Source organism: Colletes latitarsis, chromosome 10 (assembly GCF_051014445.1).
Source record: "Colletes latitarsis isolate SP2378_abdomen chromosome 10, iyColLati1, whole genome shotgun sequence".
Classification (NCBI taxonomy): Eukaryota; Metazoa; Arthropoda; class Insecta; order Hymenoptera; family Colletidae; genus Colletes; species Colletes latitarsis.
In genome coordinates, this window is record NC_135143.1 from 30229486 (window position 1) to 30253362 (window position 23877).

At 35.1% G+C, this 23877-nt stretch overlaps 6 protein-coding genes across 7 annotated transcripts; 4 read left to right on the top strand and 2 right to left on the bottom strand.

Annotated features, from left to right (window-relative positions):
* Positions 1–4081: 4081 nt before the first annotated feature.
* Positions 4082–6008, top strand: LOC143346533 (PRADC1-like protein). The gene is made up of 3 exons (XM_076774694.1): positions 4082–4484; positions 4560–4699; positions 4777–6008. The coding sequence occupies exons 1-3, from the start codon at positions 4400–4402 to the stop codon at positions 5215–5217; spliced, it is 666 nt and encodes a 221-aa protein (XP_076630809.1). The 5' UTR covers positions 4082–4399; the 3' UTR covers positions 5218–6008.
* On the bottom strand, positions 5329–8323 carry LOC143346532 (xaa-Pro aminopeptidase ApepP). Its single transcript, XM_076774693.1, has 6 exons — positions 7718–8323; positions 6437–7561; positions 6036–6362; positions 5834–5964; positions 5585–5760; positions 5329–5519 (listed from the first exon to the last, which is right to left on the bottom strand). The coding sequence occupies exons 2-6, from the start codon at positions 7549–7551 to the stop codon at positions 5397–5399; spliced, it is 1872 nt and encodes a 623-aa protein (XP_076630808.1). The 5' UTR covers positions 7552–7561; positions 7718–8323; the 3' UTR covers positions 5329–5396.
* Positions 8324–11213: 2890 nt separating this feature from the next.
* On the top strand, positions 11214–13694 carry LOC143346249 (heme A synthase COX15). Its single transcript, XM_076774185.1, has 6 exons — positions 11214–11706; positions 11775–11925; positions 12016–12142; positions 12390–12522; positions 12594–13218; positions 13284–13694. Exons 2-6 carry the CDS (start codon positions 11776–11778, stop codon positions 13536–13538), a joined length of 1290 nt encoding a protein of 429 aa, XP_076630300.1. The 5' UTR covers positions 11214–11706; position 11775; the 3' UTR covers positions 13539–13694.
* Positions 13695–13844: 150 nt separating this feature from the next.
* On the bottom strand, positions 13845–18696 carry LOC143346252 (ubiquitin domain-containing protein 1). 2 transcript variants are annotated; one of them, XR_013080386.1, is made up of 5 exons: positions 18557–18696; positions 17749–18108; positions 17557–17675; positions 17203–17436; positions 13845–17010 (listed from the first exon to the last, which is right to left on the bottom strand). XR_013080386.1 is itself a non-coding variant. In XM_076774189.1 (4 exons), the coding sequence occupies exons 1-4, from the start codon at positions 18636–18638 to the stop codon at positions 17275–17277; spliced, it is 723 nt and encodes a 240-aa protein (XP_076630304.1). In that variant the 5' UTR covers positions 18639–18696; the 3' UTR covers positions 13845–17274. The 2 variants fall into 2 exon arrangements, 1 of the variants encoding a protein (XP_076630304.1); XM_076774189.1 differs by having other exon boundaries at positions 13845–17436.
* A 281-nt stretch (positions 18697–18977) lies between these two features.
* On the top strand, positions 18978–22960 carry Mms19 (MMS19 nucleotide excision repair protein). Its single transcript, XM_076774177.1, has 9 exons — positions 18978–19114; positions 19384–19622; positions 19694–20026; positions 20106–20700; positions 20777–21058; positions 21128–21849; positions 21929–22186; positions 22250–22414; positions 22484–22960. Exons 1-9 carry the CDS (start codon positions 19018–19020, stop codon positions 22682–22684), a joined length of 2892 nt encoding a protein of 963 aa, XP_076630292.1. The 5' UTR covers positions 18978–19017; the 3' UTR covers positions 22685–22960.
* On the top strand, positions 22955–23756 carry Rtp (MORN repeat-containing protein retinophilin). The gene is made up of 4 exons (XM_076774194.1): positions 22955–23010; positions 23127–23310; positions 23375–23484; positions 23550–23756. Exons 1-4 carry the CDS (start codon positions 23001–23003, stop codon positions 23696–23698), a joined length of 453 nt encoding a protein of 150 aa, XP_076630309.1. The 5' UTR covers positions 22955–23000; the 3' UTR covers positions 23699–23756.
* Positions 23757–23877: the final 121 nt, after the last annotated feature.

The window sequence follows — 23877 nt, forward strand, 5'->3', positions numbered from 1 at the left end:
GGAGCAGGTTTCACGCGATAGAATCGATCTTATCGAGGGAATTTTAATCGGAGGACGCGAACCGACCGACGTTAGAGAGCCTCTCTGTAATCGTTTAAAATGTTACCGAAACTACGAGCGTAGCATAATCTCGACGTATCGACCGCCTCGTCATACTTACGCAAACGAACGATACGAATCTGAACGTTCATTACCGGAGACTTTCAATTTCAGTGTATACACTATAATGGTAATTCGCTAGAAACGAAGAGAAAGTTGTCTCTTATGAATTATTTCTATTTACTTCTATATACGAAATTTGTTTTATTTTCTTCTTTCTAATATCGACGGACGAAACAGTAATAATGCTAACAATACGCGGTGTATCCAAGCACTAACCGCACCCAACGTTGCTTAACTTCGACGATCGGACGAGAACCGGTGTTTTCAACGTGGCACGATCGTTGGCAAGTTTTGTTTTTAATTTATTCAAACGTAAACCCATAAATATCTCGACGCGTGACAAAATGGACCTATACTGGTTTCAAAAACAACGGCTCAATTGTGAATCACCATTACAGTCTACGAATACCAGTATTTCCTCTGTTTCCATGGTCGAGTCGCGCGCGTGAGTCTACTACAGCAACTAGTAGTTCGATCCCGGATAGGGTTACCAACCCTAAAATTGTGCTATGTGCGTCAACCGTAACACTCGATAAAGAGTAAAATTTCGATCGAAAGACCGAATAAAAAAAAAGAATTGCTCGACAAACCATTCGTTGCGTACAAAATGTCCCTGATATTAAGATGACTGCAATAGAAACGCGTAATGTGAGTTTTCATCGCGCTTTAAATGGCCGACCACCGACGAAGTTCGCGAATCGAGCGTGAAAAACAGCGCACGGACGTCCGAAAAGTGTGCTTGTAGTGGGTCGCGTGTACCGACAGCATCCGGCCGGCAGAGTCCTCGCTGGGGGTTAGGGTCACGTCACGTAAAAGCAAGGTAGACCGTGGAAGCGGTGCTGTATGTGCACAGCGGCGACTGTCGGCGGGGAAGAGGCGAAAAGGCAGAGGGGGGCAAGGGGAGTTCATTGAGGAACGGCACGTGCAGATAGAACGCGACCGCGAGGTGGATGGAACGGACACCGCAGGGGGTGGCGGGCCGGAGGGATAACAACAGGGTTGCCAGGCAACCGTCAGCCGTCGGGTTGCCCCTAGCGACTGATTGCGTCACTGCAGCGCCGTATGACGTCACGCGACGCCACTGCCCTTGACCGCTCAAGTCCGGGGAGAGCGTCCTGACGACCCTCTTCGCCCTCCGGCCGCCGCTCGCCCCGCTCCCTCCGTTCGACTCTGACGCCGCCGTAATCCACCCGAAGCGGAGGGGTGAAGTTATCCGTGGAACCCGAGCAAACACCTGTACCCGCGTACGTCCGTGCGTCGCATGTTCACCAAGCGTTTCCACCACTTTGTAACGGGGGATGCTAAACGCGCCACGGAAATAGAGTCCGTTTCGTTGGAGATTATTTTTGGAATTCCACGCTGATCGACCGGCGTTATTTTTATCGCGCTTGCAACGTTTGATTCGCGCCCGAGGCGACCCGGGGTTGAAGAGAGATATGATAATGAGATTATCCGTGTGTACGGATATAGACTGATCGTTGACGGAAGAACACGTATGTAGGTATAGTCCGGGCCAAAATATAGCGAGGTCGTAAACTAAACTCTTGAGGGTTGGGACCGACTACTGCTGCGGCACTTAGAGCCGTACATGACTTATTGCTTGAGGGTGCCTTTCTGAATGTTTTTCTGTGTCCGTAACTGCATTATCTTTTTTCATGTTCGGCCAACCCTGGGAAAAATTTTAATGGGAGATTCTAGAGGCCAAAATAAGACGAAAATCAAGAATACCAATTTCTTGATGGTGGATTCGTTAAGAAGTTATTAACGTTTAAAGTTCCGCCAGTACTGAATTTTTTTCTCGAAAGTGGGTAAGATTTCGGAAGTATGTCTATTCACCAAAAATGATTATAATTTACCCCCACAACCGAAAATAATTTTTCCAGAACGATTTGAAACTTTTCAATTTCATCGAAAAATTTAGGCACCTACCCCAGACCTACCCCCTGTCGATTTTTCTTAAAAATTCATTTTTCATTTTTAGTAATTTTGTTTAACGCCCCGCAGAAAAGTTGTCTAATACTTTTTTGTAGGTACCCATGAGCTCTACTTCAGAAAAAAGTTTCATTGAAATATACTCACAATTGTAGGAGTTATGGCTGTTTGAAAATTGGACCATCTCTATGGGTTCTTCCTCATTTTAGGAGGTCAAGGAACAACTTTTCGAATATTTTTAGAATTTCTACTTATTCTACATTAAAATACGCGTCGTTTGATTTTTTAAACATTAAAATCGTCCAATCCGTTCAGAAGTTATGATGTTTTAAACTCGAGTTTACGACCTCGCTATATTGTGGCCCGAACTATACATATGTTTTTTCGACAACGTACTTTTCCTTTCTTTAGTACCGTTGTACGTACGTTCTCGTATTGGGCGAATTTCACTTGGGAACAACGAATAAGAATTTTTCTCAGATTCGTCTGCCAATTGGAATAAAGCCTCTGCGAACGAACCTTTGTTTTCCTATAGAACGGCTTCGAAAATCCGCCGAGTACGCGTGCACTTGACCGAGAATTAACGTAGCAAATCTTGTTATAGACTATATCTCGCTTGTTTGCGTTTGCTAATAGCATCGATATCAAACTACGTACTACGAACCTGTTTAGGTGAAGTTTCTGCACGGAATCGCAGGATTTATTAATATGTAAAATGTTAAAGAAACGGAAGCTGAAACCGTCTTCGATTTGAATTCTTTTACTGAATAGTCTTCGTTGATATCGTAAATAGTTTGACTAGTACGTAACTTTCGGTGTTAGAACTAACCTAAACTAAGCAACACCTGTCACGCGAACCTTTAACGCCGCTGGGAGGCGAATACTGGTTAGCAAGAAAAACTTGGCAATTTATTGCTGTAAGTTCTCCGCCCCGGTTATTTACGCATGATAAAATCCAAGTATTTGAACCGCGACTGGGAACAATCAAAGTTGCCAGTCGCGACTCGATCGTAACGATATCCAGACGCGTTATAACCCGTTTCATTGGCTCAAGAACGATAAATATTTTCGGCAAAATGGCGCGACAGACAAACGTTGGCAATTAATAGACGATTCAGATTCTATTAAAATATTGAAACAGGAACGCTGTTTATTGAACAGGAAAGCTTGCTGCTTCGTTGTCGCAGCTTAAACGATCGGGAACTAAAAAAAAAACTACAGAAATATTTAGTATCAATTTTCTACCGTTTGCGTCATACGCCAATCTCGCCAAAAGAATCTAACTGTTAGCGTTTCGATTTTTCTTATCATACATCTGTTTAAAAATATGTTAGGTTATTTTTCATCGAACAGAAACTGACGTTCCGTAGGAACGGCTCTTTTTAAGAGCACCATTAAAAAGTAGGATCTTTGATTTGCGAATGCACACCTTCTCTATTTTCCGGACATTCGAACGTGTCAGGTTACTTCTGCATGTGTGGGCGTGTACGTGCGTGTACCGAACCTACCCAGCTGACGTCCGTTCATTCACTTCGTTCATCCATTCATAAAATGCAGTAGCGCGACGCGCATGTGCGCACGCCTCTGCTTCCTTCTGCTCGCTATCGCAATTTTATGGTTTACCGATGATCGAAACAGTTGTTCCGACCATTTGAGAATTGAACACCTTTCGCTGATTTACCTGCACGGTCTTCGCCGGTTCTGACCACCTGAAAGAATACACGCATGTGTATACCTAGTTCATCCGCAAAACTCGCCGCTATTTTTGAACCATCTCCGTCAAAGAGTTCGATCGACCGCCAATAGATGGCGCGAGCTCTTGCTTCCAACACACTCGCTCCCTCCGCGCGGGAAGAATGCAATCGATGCAGCTATGCTTTTTAAACGAATGAAACGTTTATAGCTACTTCATCGTAATGAGATTAAACATGATTCTTTGACGAGATTATAAGTTCTACTGTAGAGGATGTTTCAGAGTTATTTGTAGAAACTAAACTGGACATTCACAATTGGTGCTTGTTAAAAGTAGCAAAACGTTATCGTAAACTAACCGTTCCAGAAATATTCAATTTCTCAATTTATACATTTATCCATTATTTGTATCCATATATGTTCCGTATATCGTACGATATAATATATGAATATGTAGCAGCTCCAACACATGCTTATATTAAACTGCACATACTGCCGTGTTTCTGACAGAATACATCACGAGTGACGCACGAAAAGCAAGTGCTTATGTCAGTGTGGTTAAGTTCGGTATGATATTCCTGATAATGTCATTAGTTACGATGTAAAGGCTATCATGCAAATACGAGGAATGAAATTTTTTCGTTCGTTCTACATTTTCATTTTGCTTGGCTTTAAAGCATCCTGCGAAATCGGTGGAGGTTAGTATTCGTACAAATTTAGGTTAATGACAAGTACATTGCTAAATTTAACGTTCGTTACTGAAACCTTTCCAGGCCATTTGTTTAAATTTAAGATACGAAACTCCTTCATTGATCCAAGCATCGGTGCGGACGTATTTTTCGAAATTATATATCCGCCAGAATTGGAGTACACCTACAAATTGAGACCCGCGAAAGACTTTGGTGCTCCTTTTGTAAATATTTTTAGATTTAATAAAATTATAAGACGCGAACATATTCATTTCGTTTATTACATGTTGAACAATTTCAGAATGCAAGTTTCTTGGAAGAGAGAATTCCTTTGGTTCCAACAGATCCTCCTCATGGCTGTCAGATAACAAAAAATGCCAAAGAATTAAAAGGTAGAATCGCGTTAGTTGACAGAGGTGACTGCAGTTTCTTTGCAAAAAGCATAATGGCTGAAGAAGCCGGAGCAAAGGCTGTAATCATAGCAGATTATCACTCTTCTCTGGAAGAGTCGATAACTAGTCCATTATGGACAGATTATTATGTAGATATGATACGTGACAATACTATTCCATCCTCAAAATCTGTGAACATTCCTGCTGGATTTTTACTTGGTAAAAATGGTAAAATGATCCGGCAAACTTTAAAACGTTTAAATCAACCATATGCCTTAATCAATATCCCGGTGAACTTAACTTATAATTTTTTAAATAAATTACATCAGCCACCATGGTCAATTTGGTGATTTCTGATAGTTTTAAATATGTAGGTGATGAAATTTTTAATTACAACTGCAAAGAGCTGCTATCAAAGAATATGATGGGGTTAATCAAGAGGGAAGTAATTGTGTAGACAATTTATTATGTATTGTAATTGTAAAAAATAAAGATTTCGTTTTTTTTTTTAATTTTTTTTTCAAATTAATTATTTTGAGATCGCTCGAGTTTCTCTTTTCAACCACTCGAGCGCTTGAGCATTCTCTGGTCCTTGCAATAGCGGTGTTAAAGTATTTAAACATCTTGCGTGATAATTATTCAAATATTCGATCTGAAACAAATTATCATTTATTATTTAAAGATAGTCGAAATATGAAAGACAAATGAAATATGTACCTCGTTCTCTGTTAATAAGGAAACATCGAGTAACTTGGTCTGTATAGGCACCAATGTAACAGTTTCAAACGTAAGGAAACCATGATTCTTGTGATTATAGGGTGTATTCGCCTTTACTACCAATTCTATATTTTCGAGTCTAATACCAAATTTCTCGTCCTCGTAGTATCCTGGTTCTAATTATTTCATCGATTATATTAATATTATTAAAGTACTTTATATAACGTTGATAATTCTTATATTTCGTACCGTTTGAAAGAAACATGCCAGGCTGCAAACCTGGGTCATCTGGATATAATCTCCAAGAAATGGCAATAGGTCCCTCGTGAACGTTTAAATACGAACCCACTCCGTGTCCAGTACCATGAAGATAATTAAGACTATAATTGTACATTTAAATATGAATAAATAGTATTTTCCATTTTATGAGTAAAAAAAAAAATATATTTACCCAACACTCCATAAATTTTCACGAGCAAGCGTGTCGAGATAATTTCCTTGTATCATTAAAGGGAAAATAGCTGACGAAAGTCGACACTGACCCTTGAACACTCTCGTAAAACATTCGCGCTCGAAGTCTGTTGAACTACCGAAATGTAATGTCCTTGTGACATCTGTAGTTCCATCTTGATATTGAGCACCAGAATCACAAAGGTAAAGCTCTTTGTCTGTAATCGGTACATCTGTCTTTGACGTTGATTGATAATGAATTATTGCTCCGTGGGGTCCAACCGAAGATATTGTTGGAAAACTGAGACCAACAAAATGTTCCTGCTCCCTTTTGAATAATATATATTACAACTAATGTACGTTACGTCCGACGTTTGTAATTTTGCATGCAAATTCTCTTACTGCCTAAATTTTTCAAGTTGCATTGCTCCAGATACTTCCGTAACGATTTCTTTGCTATTCAGAATTCGATCTTCCAACCAAGCGAAGTATTTTACGAGCGCCACTGCATCTCGTATATGCGCTGCCTTCATTCCCTCGATTTCGACATTATTTTTTATAGCTTTCATAATGTTTATCGCTGTAATAGCGGTATGTTTCTTTGTTTCTCCGCAATCGGTATGCAAAGCATAACTGGAACCATTACTTATCCATATTTTTTCATCGTTAGTACATGATCTCGCCATTTGATTCAGAACTACATGTATATCTTCATACAGGTGATAAACGATGTTCACCCCTTCTTCTTTTAATTGCTGTAGAGCTTTCTTGCTTAGTTTGCTTTTGTCAATGAACACATGGAGGTCTTGTAATGTAAGAATGACATAGGCAAAGAAAACGGGATTATAAGGTATATCAGATCCTCTTAAATTCAAAATATATGCTACTTCGTCCAAAGCTGTAATCACGAGCACGTTTGTTTTGTTCTTAGTCATTTCTTCCCTGCACAGCTTGACTTTCTCTTCTACAGTACGCCCCGAAAATTGCAATGGCTGCGGTAAGACAATGTTACCTGTAGCCGCGGGTTGTTCTTCACCCCAAACTTTGTCAATTAAATTCTCCTCTAGTGGCATCAGACAGTGGCCAGCAGCACTTAGACTGGTATGTAAAACTGCCCATTCTGTGTAACTCATTAAATTAGAATCTGCAGCAACGGTGGATTTAGGTGGTAAGTTAGAAACCAACCATGTGGCCCTTGTTGGAGTATCTAGTAAACCTTCTTTCATAAGCGTCCATGCATCCGATGGATCAAATTCTGCCAAAGCTTGCACATAATACCTTCCATCTGTCCATAGTAAAGCTTTATTTAAAGTAACAATTGCAACACCAAAAGAACCAGTAAAACCACTGATAAAACGAATTCTTTTATCTCGTTTTCTTAAATATTCAGACTGATGAGCATCGCTCGAATTTACGATCAAAGCTTGAATACCTTTCCCTTTAATACCACCTACTTGTATAGTTTCCATTAACTCCCGAAGCTTGGCTAATTTAACTGCACCACTCCTTTGTGCCATATTGATGTTTCTGAATCAACAAATTTTTTAATTATTTATAACAATCTAAGACAAAATGAATTTACTTAATTTATTTAAAATTTATACTATCTTCTACATAACGAACGGTATTAAAGTGTTTCGGTTACTTCAGTCTAATTAAAAATAAAAGTTAAATCCAACTTACACACTTACGGATGTAGGTACGTAATGGCACACGTAAAATGTCAACCTCTTTGTCCCAACTAACAGCGACTATATTTTTTATCTTATCGTAAGATAATCTTATCGCTAATATTACAAAAACAAGGAGCAATTTAACCGTTTGCTAGTTATTAAAAGCATTGAATTTCAATTTATTGTGATACACTAAACTTCAACATTGAATGAACCACGTTTTAGGCATTGACAATAGTCTCTTTCGTTGTTAAGGGTGACACTCTAACAAAACATTCGGTAAACTGAAAGCACAAGTGTATTTAAATAAACTGTACTTATGAACCAATAACTCATACTCGTAATTTGTTGAGAATTATCTTCGAGTAATTGAGATACTTATACGATTATTTACATGTTGCTAGTCAGCTGAGTATGAGTCCAGGACCGTGACAAGGCAAAAACAGAGAATGTGGGTACCCTTAATCGAAATGTTTTGAGGATGCAGCGGTTGATGCCCATAAAAATTAATAAACGTTTTCAACCTTACAGCTTACGAGAGTTAATATCACGCGGATAAACAATCTCTCCAGTAACGTAGTTAGAATTTAGACTACTAAGGGCAATCCTTGTCCTTGGTAATGTAATACGTACACATAAAATATTCTCAAACAAAGAGAAAAACGACGCATAAGAAAAGTGAAAAACTATAATTTCTACAAAGTTGTTTTTCTTACGTTCCTATTACCAAAATCTTTAATGGCACTTTCGAAGTCTATTATTCTATGGTATACGTTATAGCAAGATTTTTCGATCGCAAGGTGCACATAGTCGATATTGGTCATTTTCTATCAGATTTACTTTAGAAAAACATTTCTTATGGAAAAATTACTACAACATTTTTCGAGCATTTTAGATATGTTCGTCAGATATCAAATGACTCATTGATACTGTAGAAGCCTATAATCGCTCCAGAGTGACTAATTGCTTCCAAATTAATTACATTCTCTTAATATTTAGTCTCAATTTAAAGTGTTAAGAGCGTTGAAATCATGTTCCAGTCTGAACCGATCCGTACAACACGATAAAGCATCGCTTGTGACGCCCATTCTACGTCTCGTCCGTGGCACTACCAGAGATGCCAGAAAGGCACCGAAGGTGCTCTCTCACACCATGTCAGATCACGCGTACGTGAGCTCGTGGACTTTCGGAAAGTCGGGAGTCTCTCGCAGCCTCTGCTGACCGCTGCTGACCACTCCTGGAATTTCTGACAACGTATAACGATTGCTACTGACGTCTGCCAGCCTCCGCTGGCCTCTGCTGACCACCGCTTATATTTCTGACAACGTATAACGATTACTAGACTTCTGTCTGTCTCCGCTGGACTCTGCTGACCGCTACTGACCACTCCTGATACTTCTGACAACGTATAACGATTATGACTGGCTACTGTTAGCCTCTCCCAGCCTCTGCTGGCCTCTGCTGACCACCGCTTATATTTCTGACAACGTATAACGATTATGACTGGCTACTGTTAGCCTCTCCCAGCCTCTGCTGGCCTCTGCTGACCACCGCTTATATTTCTGACAACGTATAACAATTACTACTGGCTACTGTCAGCCTCTCCCAGCCTCTGCTGACCTCTGCTGACCACCCCTGATGCTTCTGGCAACGTATAACGATTACAACTTGCTACTGCTTGCCCCTGCTAGTCTCTGCATGCCTCTGCATCCTTCTGCTGACCTCTGCTGGCCCCTGCTGACCACGCTGACCTTTGTTAACAACTTCTAACATGATGTACATGTATTAAAAATTTGTATAATGTAAATCTATGACAATAAATAATATAATTTCAAAGAATTCTATGTGTTCTCATCACTTTTACCTTTCTTTTCCTCTCCCCATTATTCCCTTAGTTATAAGAAACCGTTTCTCTACTTAAAACTGGAATTCCAAAGTGCCCGGAGCGTTTTTTGAAATGCCGGTGACCTTGACCCACTTTCGAAACTGGGTCAAGGCCAAATCCTGATTCCCAAAGCGCCCGGAATTTTTCTAAGATTCGGTGGCCTTGACCTACTTTCGAAATTGGGTCAAGGCCATCCGGATTTCCAAGTCGGCCAGAAGATTTCTAAAAATTTCGAATGGCCTTGACCTACTTTCGAAATTGGGTCAAGGCCATCCGGATTTCCAAGTCGGCCGGAAGATTTCCGAAATTTCGAATGACCTTGACCCACTTTCGAAATTGGGTCAAGGCCATCCGGATTTCCAAGTCGGCCAGAAGATTTCTAAAATTTCGAATGGCCTTGACCCACTTTCGAAATTGGGTCAAGGCCATTTGGATTTTCGAAGCGGCCGGAATTTTTCTAAGATTCGAATGGCCTTGACCCACTTTCGAAACTGGGCCAAGGTCAAGGTCAAATTCGGATTTCCAAAGTTCCCGGAACATTTCTAAAATGCTGGTGAACTTGCGAAGAAGGTGGTACGCATCTTATACGTAAGAGAATGATTTGGAGAGGAAAAGGACGGTAAAAAATGATGAGAACACATTGAATACTTTGAAATTATATCATTTATTGTCATAGATTTACATTATACAAAACTTTAATACATATAGACATATTATATTATATTACATCATGTCACAAGTTGTCAGCAACGGTCAGCAGTGGTCAGCGACGTCGGGAGATGTTGGCAGAGGCCAGCTTAGGTCGGGAGATGCTGACAGAGGTCAGCAGAGGGTGGCAGTAGCCAGTAGTAATCGTTGTACGTTGCCAGAAATATAAACGGTGGTCAGCAGTGGTCAGCAGAGGCCAGCTTAGGCCAGGGGACGCTGGCAGAGGAAGGCAGGAGTCGTAGTAATCGTTGTACGTTGCCAGAAATATAAGCGGTGGTCAGCAGAGGCCAGCAGAGATCACCAGGGGCGAATAGTAGCAAGTAGTAAGCGTTATATGTTGTCAGAAGCATCAGAGGTGGTCAGCAGCAGTCAGCAGAGGCGAGCAGAGGCATGCAGTGGCAAGCAGAGGTCAGCAGGAGCGAACAGTAGCATGTAGTAATTGTTATATGATGTCAGAAGCATCAGGGGTGGTCAGCTGTGTTGAGCAGAGGCCAGCAAAGGCATGCACAGGCAAGCAGAAACCTGCAAAGGCAAGCAGAGACTTGTAGGGGCATGAAGTAATAAGTATTAATCGTTATAGATTATCAGAAATACCTGCAGTGGTCAGTAGCGTTCGGCAGAGGCCAGGAAAGTTCGGCAGAGACAAGCATACGCTGACAGAGATCAGCAAAGACCAACAAAGGTTAGCAGAAGTCAGTAGTAATCGTTATAGGTTGTCAGAAATATAAGCGATGGTCAGCGGAGTCCAGCAGAGGCAAGCAGTAATCAGGAGCAGTCAGTAACAATCGCTGTATGGTGTTAAAAGTTGTCGGGAGTTGTGTACTTTCGTCAGCACTGGTCATCAGAGGTCATCAGAGGCAAATAGAAACCAGGAGTAATTTGCAGAGTTCAGTAATGAAGTAATCTAGGAAAGGCAAGTAAAAATACCTGGGCAGTCGAGATTCCGAATTGTATGCCGTTGACGTGAGGTCTGATTTCAGTTGTTCAAGAGCGAGAAGGCAAATGTGAGCCTTTCTCTCTCGACTCCCACGAGGCGGTCCGAAATTACTTCGGGCAGCTTCGGAATAATCGAGAAAGAGGACATGTGTCAGTTTGCCTTTGTCGACTTTCCGAAACTCTACGAGCTCACGTACACGTGATCTGGTATGTGTGTGTAGGGCACCGGGTGCTGAACCTGGCATCTCTGGGCACTACAATTAGTCTTGTTATTTTGTTTTAACGATTTAAGAAAACTTTTGTAACAATTTGTAACTATGTCCATTTTAATATTGTTTATATATTTAAGTATTAAATAAAAATAATGAAAACATGTGAAGTAAATACGACTACATATTTGTTTACATTTAATTACTGAGCAGAACGTAAAGATAACATATTATCATTAAAGTTAAAAACGCAATACCAATGTAAGTACATGATGTATTCAGTACTGAATGTAAAAATATAACTTGTACAAGAATTAAAAACTTTTTAGCATGTTTAATGTGGCAAGATACTGTACCTCAACAATTGGAAGAAGCAATGCAACAAGACTTCTACCAATTCGGCAAAATTTACATACATATATTTCTAAACCCAATAAAGCATTTCTATTAATGAAAAGAACTTCGATTTATTTACATAAGGTATTACGCAATCAATTCATAAATTAAAATTAAAATATTCTAATGCTTTATAAATTGAAGTAAGCCTGAATTATTTAATATTATTTGTAGGATCTACTTAAACAAAGAAATATCATATCTTTAAGTTTTGCATCAAAACCAGTCCAAAAGTCTGATAAAATTGTAGGAAAATGGATGTTAACTTGCAGTGGCATGGTGTTCATAGCTGTAGTTCTAGGTATATGTGGTTATTTTTTATTCTATTACTGTATTCGTACTGCTGTGAAAATTGTTGTAGATAAAACTTATGGCAAATAATTTTTAAAACTTGCACAACATTCTAAAACATTCTTCTACAGCTGTAATACTTCTTCCATTTTAAACTTTCGTACAGAGTAGATATTTAAGCTCTTTCAAAACATTATACGAATAAAATATATTCAAAAGATATTCAATAAATTATTTCTCCCTCCTTATGTATTTAGGAGGTGTAACAAGGCTTACAGAATCTGGTTTATCTATGGTTACTTGGAAATTATTGGGTGAAAAAATGCCTACCACTGAAAGTCAATGGCATGCAGAATTCGAACGTTACAAACAGTTCCCAGAGTACAAAATGTATGAATTTATAATATAAAGCGAATACAAGTATCGTAAAATTGGACTTTGCACATAAGTTTTTATTGTAGAAATAATCAAAACATAACGCTGGAAGAATTTAAACGAATCTGGTGGATGGAATATTTGCACAGAATGTGGGGACGTTTGATAGGTGCTGTATTCATAGTTCCAGCAGCCTACTTTTGGACAAAAGGTATGCTGAAACCAGGAATGAAAGCCAGAGTAGTTATTCTGGGCTCATTAATTGGTTTACAAGGACTTATGGGTTGGTACATGGTCAAATCTGGTTTGGAAAATCGTTTCGTGGAACCATCGGACGTTCCTCGTGTCTCGCAGTATCGCTTAGCCGCGCATTTGGGAATGGCATTCATTATATATACAGGATTCCTGTATAATGCTTTGGATCATTTGGTTCCCGCCCAAAAATTAAACTTCAATACTACAAGTATTAACATTAATGATGTAAAACAGAAGCTGAAAAGATTTCGAATGTTAGTTCACTCAACAAAAGGATTAGTTTTTCTTACTGCTATATCTGGAGCTTTTGTAGCGGGAATAGACGCAGGTCTCATTTATAACACATTTCCGAAAATGGCAGATAAATGGTTACCGGACGATATACTTGCGTTTTCGCCTATATGGAAAAATTTTACCGAAAACCCGACTGCTGTACAGTTTGATCACAGACTTCTGGTATGTTCTACAAATGAAATCTGAACTGAATTATGTATCGCCAATACTATATCCTTTTTTTACAGGGTATCGCTACTTTATCGTTAATAACTTGTATTGGAATATTATCTCGTAATCATAGACTTCCTGGGAATGCAAAAAAAGCAGTAGCCGCGGTCCTTTGCGCTGGCTATTTACAAGTACTACTAGGAATTTCAACATTACTGCATCATGTACCTATAGCATTAGCTGCATCTCATCAGTCCGGTAGTCTTCTTGTTTTAAGCACAATGATTTGGTTGTGTCATGAATTAAAGCATTTGAAATATATCGTTAAATGAATTACAGAATTTTATAATATGTTTGCATAATATTTTGTAATTTAATAAAACAGGAACTGATAGGAGAATACCGTAACGCTTCCACAACATTATGCTTTATTTGACAATGCATTAAGTTATAATAATCAATATTCATAGAAATTAATTTACACGTGTGTACTTTAAAGTAATATAGTTACAATCAGAATATCAAAGTTTAAGTAATTTTACATTGTTTTGTAAGTATATTTCGTTTCATGTTTATAAAGAACAAATAAATACCTATCCTAAAAATAGAAGTAAACAAATTATGTAATATCTGTAGTATTTTTGTTTTTATCGTAATTCATTAAGACCGCATTTTATGGATCTGACTTAATTGTAAGTCCAGACTATAAATTGAAACAAACTGACTGCTAACATCATTTGATTTTTTAAATGCTTAATATATCAAATATTAAATGATGTTAGTATCTGCATCTAATTGAAAAAACCAGCTTTGGTAAGTATTATTAAACAGTTCGATAGTAATGTTCAATTACTTTAAAAAATGTGTAAACCCTGCTTAATTAATAACTGCTACCTAATTACAGTATTTTTGTTAATATTCCAAAAATTTGTTCATAATATCGTATTCCCTAATAACTTCTGATTAGCAACACAGTGAATTCAGCTTTATTTTATTGGCAGTTGTTCTACCTAATCTCCAATCAGTCATTCTATGATTTTTTTTTTTATTTAAAACGCCTTATATGCATTGGTCCAACATAGCAACATTAATATTAAGCAGCAGCAATATTTATTAGGCGTTTCGAATTGCACTTTCATTATTGTAATGCTTTTTTATTTACACTTACTCTCGTTTTCATTGTATGGCAATTATGCCTCATCACATTTTGTATTCAATATTATATGGTTATGAGTATTAAAGGAAAATGATTTTTTATCATTCATACAAATAGAAATTACACCACATAAAAAGAAACACAACATTTATAATTAATAAGACATTTGTATGGATATGTATGAAGGATACATAATTTACTTGATATTATGCACAAAATAATGTTTCTATATTGTTTGAATATTAATCAAAAAGAACTTAATGCAGTCTCTTTTACATATTGCAAGTAACCCAAATCCTATATCGCAAAACTAATATCAGTCTGATAGAATTTGTTATTCCATTGAGAATCTTATGTCTTACAAGGAAAGAATCGGTAGTAACAGCATTGATTTCAATAAAATTGATATAGGATGGTAAGTCTATTTTTATGAAAACCATAGATCTAATATTAATATATCCAGAAAATGTTGAACTAGAAACTTTACTTTAGTACTTTAGTACTTTACTTCTTTACTAGAAACAATAAGTATCAACGAAAACGATAGTGACGTAGTAACAGCCTAGATTACGTGTTACTTTTTCGTCCAAGTTTAAATTTTTCCGAACCAAATTGTTTTCGCTATATTAACTTTTTACAGACTAATTGTTGATTATTAGAAAAATATTTTAACATTAAAATGAATTTAAAAATATATTTTTAACTTTAATATAATTTTAATCTATACCATCGTACATACGTCACGATCGTTCTTGTTAAAGAAGTATGTATAGTTACTAGCAAACATCGATCTAGCAGGATTTCCTTAATTTTGACTTTCCTTTTCTCGAGTGGTTATAGATATATTTAGCTAATAGTGCACCTTTGGTTTTCATATTTATAGACTTATCATCAAATACTAATTCGATGAAAATCAGAATCTACCACTATGGATTCTTCTATTGTTAATTACATTCGGATAACGAATGTCCTGTTCATAAATCCGAAATTACTATTTCGATATTTATGAACTTTAAGAACACGTAAAATAATACTTTAAACAGCTTTACTGTTTTACCAAAGAAATCACATGCCTGATCAAATCAAAAGTATTTTTTAATTGTTTTACTGTAAAAAAAATTTTGTTACCTTGTATAAAGAAGTTATAGTTTTTGAACACAATGATCTAGCAGAGAGATAAAAGAATGGTATATGCATGCGGAACTCTTATATTTATAGACTGACAACAAGTGCAACTTTATTTGCACCGTTATGTATAATATATATGTATATCAAAAAAATGCATCATAGTTAACATAAAAATTCGTTCTTTTTTTTTTTTATATATATATGAACAGGATTTTATACACTTTTATGTTCATACTTTTAACGATTTCTTTCAGTCATTTATATCATCATAACTTGCACGTGATTAACCGATTTATAAATAAGTTATTTATAAGATTAAATATTTCTGTTTTGACACTCAAATTGAGAATAGTGGAACTGATATATGTATTTGTATACATATATAATCTATATATTATGTATTATACATACACCCACACGCAATACTATATATTATAATTTTATGATCAATGCATATAAGAAACAAACTTTATCACCGCCATGTTAGTACAGTCAATAAATTCACACGCATAATATGCCATTTTGTATAATTATACTTTAGACAATTTTTTTTCTTTTTCGTGCAACATGTGGAGCAGAAGTAAGAATTAAGTGCCATTTAAAATTGAACTAGCAGTACTTTTTTTTTTATTGTGTAAACAGTTTTATCATAAGCACAAATAACATACATGTGAAAACGATTGTGCTGATAAAATTGTGTAAAAATTATACATTCTGCGCCACATGCTAATCAATATTAGTCTTATGTTTTCTTCTCTGTGCATTATTCGGCTGTGAAGACCTTATTCAATATCCTATTAGTACTTGCAGGAAGGAATCGTAGATTTTAGGCCATCAATAGGCCAAACATATACTCTTATCAAATAATGCAAACTTACGACTTATAAACACTCACAATTCATTTACAAAAATTTAAAGAACCAAGTCAAAAGTAAAGTATCAAACAATTTTATGTCCTACATATATTATGCAAAAGTAACAGAAGATATTAATAATTGTTCCTACTAATTTGATCTGAATAAAAATTATAATTATTTATTTCAGATTCAAAAAAAATTATGAAAATGGAATTTATAAAAAATGAGAAAAAATGCATCATAACAAGCAGCATATATCTTGTTCCTTTTTTCACTATTGTCCATTGATGTTTTTTTATATTCAATATTTATGTAATTCTCTTATTATTATTACAATCTTCTTTAAATGTATGACTTATTTCTTACATCATATAATTATGCAACATGGTTCAATAAGCAGCACAGAATAATTTTCTACATGTATACTTGGTTTTCTGAGTGTTACAGCACCAGCACCTTCGTTGGTAGTAACAAATAAGTTTGACAATATCAGAATTAGAGTATAATCACTTTTCCAGCTATGAATTAAATGTTACTTCTAAGCCAATTTTTTAAATTTTCTTTTTGTATGCGTTGAACTTTAAAAACCATCATAAATTTTAATCAGAATTCTTTAGTATATTCTTGTGTGCAGTTAACACTTCGAAGTATTTTTCATTTGATCTAGTATAAATTAATGAAAATTAAATAATCACAACCTACAATTTAAACGCAATGGTATTCGATTCTTATAACATTTACGTATATTACGAGAAATACGTTGTAAGTGCAATTTATTGTAAAAAATTACTTCAAGAATTGCTGCTCTACCCTTAACAATGACATGATATAAAATTAAAAAAAATGTATTCTTACTTGAACATGTGTAAGATAGTGCTTATTAGAAAGGTTGGTTCAATGTGACTCGTATCTTACGTATACATTAGTTCAGCTTGTTTTCATTGGACTGTCATCCAATTTTTCAGGATTCACAATTACTTGTATTACATAACCTGGTTGAATTTTTGCTTCTTCTATATGCATTTTATCACCTAATAGTTTGCCACCAAAAAACCACCTTTGACGAGATGGCTCCAAACCCTCCTGACTCTATTAATATAATTATTATAGAGAGAAAGAAAAAAGAAGCAAATTACAAATCTTTGTTAATACACTGTACATAATACATTAATGCACATTTTATATTAATATGAAAAATTCTGTACACACCTGTAATTTCTTTTTAGCAGTAGCAATAGTGTCTTTGCTGTAAACAGGCAATTTAACTTCACCTAATGTAGTTGATAATCTAAGCTTTAATGTCTGTTCAACTCCACTATCAACTGGTTCTATGAGCAATTAATATAATACTGTTACTATTTTAAAAATTAACATTTACTTCAGTAAATTTGATCATATTACCTGAACAATCGGCAGGTGAGTCTCGTCCACTATCCTCTTTCACAATATTAATAGGATACGATAAACAGTAAATAGGGACTTGATATCTGGTTCCCAACTCGTCGTAACATTCTGTTAAAAAGCCATTTGGCACAGAAATATTAGCCCCATCTAATATAGCCTGTGCTAATTGATAATCTTGAGCTTCTGCCGCGGTTGCTCCAGCTCTTAATGCGTCCCATATCTCTTTACGGCCATCAAATGCAGGTGCTGTATCCCAAAATTCATCCCTTTTACTTCTGAGTTGACCTTCTGTCAAAGGTACATCTGACTTCCACCTAATGACTTCGTGGCATAGCGGATGATTTTTCCTTGAATTTCCTGCATATATAAACCACATCTTTAGACTAGAAAATGTAAATTATATTTTTCTACGAATGATACAAAAATACATTAACATGGAATAAAAATTAAAACAGTCGTATCCTATTGAAGACTTATTTTGTTTTACAGAGTAATATATTTTGTTTTCAAACTCTAGTAAAGCGAATAACAATCCTGAAATGCAAATATTTACGGAGAAGGAATAGAAACGATAAATGTAATATTATATGAAAAATATTACGGTCGATATTGGCAACGAAACGTCACGGTATATTCAGATACGATTAATTACTCAACCCCGTCGGATAACAAATAGTATGTAAATACCGAGTCATAACACGCAGTAAATGCTAGGTACGAAGGTAATGGAAAAGCTGAAATATCTTCAAGGTTAGCCTGCTGTTGATCGAAGTTTATGCGCACTTAATCTCGATCAAACTTTTACCTGAATTTACCCTCGTCGAATTTCCTGTGGTGTCGTCGACAGAGGCGTTTCTTGCCCTCGTTATACCTATGCAGCCTCCCATTCTAGGCGGCTGGTGTGACCAAACATTTCACTGAAATTTAACAACACCTCGCATGCCATTTTCGTCCATCTTATCCACTAAATTACAAATCGGTACCATAAGAGGCGCTATAATCGAATCTTCGGTGACTTAACCTGAAATATTCATGTGCTTCTAAATGGATTTCGAAGTTAAATAAAACAAACTACACACACTAGAACTTCAACAATATTTCATTGATACGCATTGAATGTGACAGAACAATTATATTTAAACACTCTTTGCTTGAATTACATTTAACGATTCGCAGCGAATAAGTCAGTTAAAGTAAAAATTCGACAGAGGTATATTTTATTATTACGCTGAGGTTAAGTAACTCAGGAAGAAGGTATGGTTTGTGATGGCTTCGTTTACAAATAGAATTTTTAAAGAAAAATTTCTTACTGGATTCATTGATAACGAAACTTTGAACACGACATGTAAAGAGATCGCCACAGGTGTGTATTAATTACCATAATTGTTCTGTCTATGCATGCAGATGATTGGCCTTGATGCTTAAAATGAATAAAAACTGACCACACATACGTAAAGAAAACTTGTTTATGATGTACCACAATCGACTGAATTGACGTGAATTGAACAGAAAATTGAAAGTTAATGATATTAATTTGTACATCAATTTTCATAAATGAATGGATAAATTTAGCATTATATTAACAAAATGTGTATTACTTTAGAATGTTTCTAATCATTTTTATTTATTTAGAAATACAATCTGGATATGTGAAGCTTTATGCAATTGTGAAAGAACTTGGGCCTTTTGTAACAGATAAAAATGCCATTATACGGGAGAATGGCATCAATGCTTTGTCTTCTATCTTATCGCATTTACCTAAAGATTATTTAAACGAAGCTGAATTACAGTTTATAACAACATTTTATTGCGATAGACTTAAAGATCATTGTAATATCATACCAGCAGTATTAAAAGGGATTTTAGCAATTGTGAGTATTGCATTGTACAGTTGCAAAGAATCATAACAAGCTATTATATTTCACTTTTATTGTTATTTCAGGTTCAGATGAATCACTTACCCCATGATTCACCAGAACGTTTATTTAGAATTCTTTTTGAAAATGTACAATGCCAATCTCAATTAGCCTGTGATCGTCGTAATATATATTTAATATTTACAACATTGCTACAAAATAGATTAGAGGACTTAAAAGTTATGGGACCAGACTTTATTTATGGAGTCATTAGTTCTATTGATGGAGAAAGAGATCCCACAAATCTTTTGTTATTATTTAACATACTTCCACATTTTATGAAAGAATTTTCATTAGGCCACTTAACTGAAGAAATGTTCGAAGTCATTGCATGTTATTTTCCAGTTGATTTCAATCCTGTAAGTAGCTCATTCAATGAACATTTCAATTGTTTATCATTTATGAATGTATATTGTAATTTAACTTGACATTTTTCAGTCAGGATCAGAAGGAATAGAAATAACGCGCGATGATTTAGCCGAAAAATTAGCGCCTTGTCTTTATGCTATACCACAATTTGCTGAATATTGTATACCTCTTGTACTTGATAAATTAGTCTCCAATCTGAAAGTTGCCAAATTGGATTCTTTGAAACTCTTATGCAATGGTGCACAAACATTTGATATAAAAGGCCTTGAACCACATTTGGACGAACTGTGGTCAGTTTCGAAAAAAGAAATTATGTATGGCACAGACTTAGAATTAAAAAATGCAAGTTTGAAAACAGTCACGTCCATAATCAAAGTTATATCAAATGATTCCAAACTCTGTGAAAGTTTCATTGATAATATGATCGTAGATACAAGATCTTCCTTGTATGATGTACAACTAAGTTTATTTAAATCATCTGTGAAATTGCTAGAATGCATAGCAACTGTGAATAAAGAATCATGCGTACAGGTGTTAAAAATAATAGTACCATTATGTCTTGGCCAATATTCTACCAAGACTTCAGTAACTGACAAAATTATTTTAATAGAAACATTAAATAATTTTATTAAAATCAGTTGTAATCATGAATTTAATATTAAGAGTAAATATACATTTTATATATTACAAGACATAAGCTCTTGGAAAATATCTTAAATGTAAAATAATATTTGGTATAGGTGTTCCAGAGCTATCATGGACAGATATACCGCAATTATATTTAAATGAACTCTCGATACAGCACGCAGAGTTACAGTCAAGAATATTGGTTGGGCTAACAATACAAAGCTTGTATTTAAACGAAGTACATCGAAATTCACTTTACGATAAAATTTGTAGTCTGATCGAAGCGAGCTGTGAAGAAATAAGAACAATTTGCCACACATCTATTTTAACTTTTGCTACCCTGTATCCGCGTGAAATATCAGCTTTGGTAGAAGAGAGGTTTCAATTAGATACTGGTAAATTGATAGAATATGTTTTAACATGTTTGATTTTAGAATATAGATTTAATATTTTGAATGTTTCAGACAAGGAGAAAACAGAAATAAAAGTTCGTAAATTAGAAGTATTAGCAGCTGTTGCTAAAACTTATGAATTAGGTATTAAAGTTCTTCCATGGATTGTAAACGAGACAAACGCTGTTGATATTAAAATAAGCTTTACAGCTTTAACGTGTCTCCATAGGTTGATTACTACAAAAAACATTAACTATGATATTCAACAATATCTACATAACGAGTGTAATATCATTGAAATATTGCGCGCTCTTAATGTCAGTCCTATGGATCAAAGATTAAATTTGATTTTAAATGTCTGTCGATTAATCGTAAGAAATCTTACGTCCGAAGAACAGCAAAAGATCGCTAACACCTATGCTATAACTTTAAATGAAAACATATCAGAAACTAATGCTGCTTTAATAATGAATATTTTCATTCCTTTACGTCCAAATGTTGATTTAACAATAAACTTGAATTTGTTAGAAAAATTGTACAGTTTAGCACTTAACAGCATTCATCTGAATATACAATCTATAACGTGTAAATTTATTGCTGTTATACTAAACAAAATGAATGATGATAATGAATGCTTTGAACATGTTTTGGTGTATCTTAAAGAAAAAATAAGTAACAATCTGGAGTCAAATATCGATATCGAAGTCAAGAAAGCATCAATTTTGTTGCAAATATGGTTAACGAAAGCCGTGATTACAAAAGGTTCCTGTAACGTTGAAATCTTTCTGGACGAGGTATGTAAAAAATTGCTAGTGATTTTTTACATGATTTATATTTTATATTTAATATTTTTTTTAAATATTGTCTATATAGCTTTCAAATACTTTTAAACATGATCAAGTAGGTTATCATACTGCACAGGAATATAAAATTTTAACAAATAAGCTGGAAGATGTTTTAGTGGAAGAAAATTTTTGTAAAATCAAAATCTTTTATAAACAAAGAGTATTTGAACATTTGATAAGAAAGAATCACGAATTCGAGAATTTATCCAGACAAAACTATTTAACTGCATTAGTGTATCTGTTAGAAGAAGTATCTATGGATCTCCTGTTGATGCATTTAACAAAGGTACTAATTAAATGTTAATATACCTATTATAATTGTATGTAATGATGAATATTTTTTTTCCAGTTGGTTCCCCTTTTAATAGAATCATTATCTCTTGATAATGAGCAATTAATTTTTTCAACGTTGATAACGTTAAAAATTTTATTAGAAACTAAACATTCAATTTTTTCTGATAAAGCACAATGTTTTATTCCGAGATTTTTTCAAATGTCCATCAGTAAAACAATGGTAATTATAAAATCACTTAATATTATTTTATATGTTCTTTTATGTTTTTTATGCCATTAAATATTTCAGAGAGTCAGAATAGCAGCTTTAGAATGTTTAACAAATTATTGCAATTACCCGACGATTTTAATTAATACGTACAAGCAAGATGTATTAGAAAAATTGGCAATTTCAATTGATGACCGAAAACGTTTGGTCCGAAAAGCAGCGGCAAAAGCAAGAACGCGGTGGTTTTTGGTTGGCGCGCCAGGAGGAATCGAAAAACAATGATTACTTATTTTAAATAAAATTAAATTAGTTACGAATAAAATATTTTATAATTTACAAACATGGACATTTATTTTTATTTTAATGCGTATCCGAAACGCGGATTATATGTACCTGTTTATACATGTAAAAAAAATAATAAAATTTTTGTTATAATAGATTAGCATATAGTATTTGTATAACAGTGTAGAAAGTAAGATTCATTATATTGTATCTGTGCTATATTGTATATAATGTACATAATTGAATAAAGAATTGATTTCTGTAATAGGATTGAAACCTGAAAGTTACTCTTTAATGCTTTTAGTATACCAGAAGCATGGGTGATGGTAAGACTTAATTTCTAGTAATTCATTTCAGTTTCTTTCTTACGGGCTTACAAACTTCAAAAAATGTGTATATCTAATCAGAAAATTAAAATGTGTACAGTAGTATTTATTTATAGGTGTGGTAAAAAATGGTGCATACAAATATGAAGATGGCACAAAATACATTGGAGACTGGAATGGAAAAGGCTTAAAACATGGTGCTGGTTCTTTACTACTTCCTGATGGAACACGTTATGACGGTGGTTTTCAAAATGGATTGTGTTCTGGTTTAGGAGTAATAGTGTTTCCAGATGGAGCAAAGTAAATGTTATTGTGAAACATGTCCCTTAAGTTATTCAACTTTTTAACAAGTTTTATGTATCAGATACGAGGGTGAATTTATGCAAGGCTGGTTTCATGGCCATGGTGTATTTTGGAGATCGGATGGTATGAAATTTGAAGGAGAATTTCGTGGTGGTCGTGTATGGGGCCTAGGTACGTAAAACATTATAAGTATATAACATTTCACATAGTATTTATAAGCCACTATTTTAATTAAGGATTGGTCACATATTCCGATGGATCTCATGGATTTCCTAGAAACGAGGGTTTCTTTCAAGATTGTAAACTGGTACGTCGTAGACATTGTCCAGACATTATACAAAAGGCACAGAAGATTTCTATGATGGCACGTGCCCAATGTAGTTAAATATTAGGCACATATAAAAATGAGTAGTATCAAATCTTAATAAAAGTGAAATATTTCATGTTGTTCTTTATTTATTGATTCTATAAACAACGTCACTGGCTTTTAGTAATTAAGAATTACCTTATTATTTCTTCGTTATTTAAAATGAGAAAATAACGAATACCAAACCAGCATGTCAA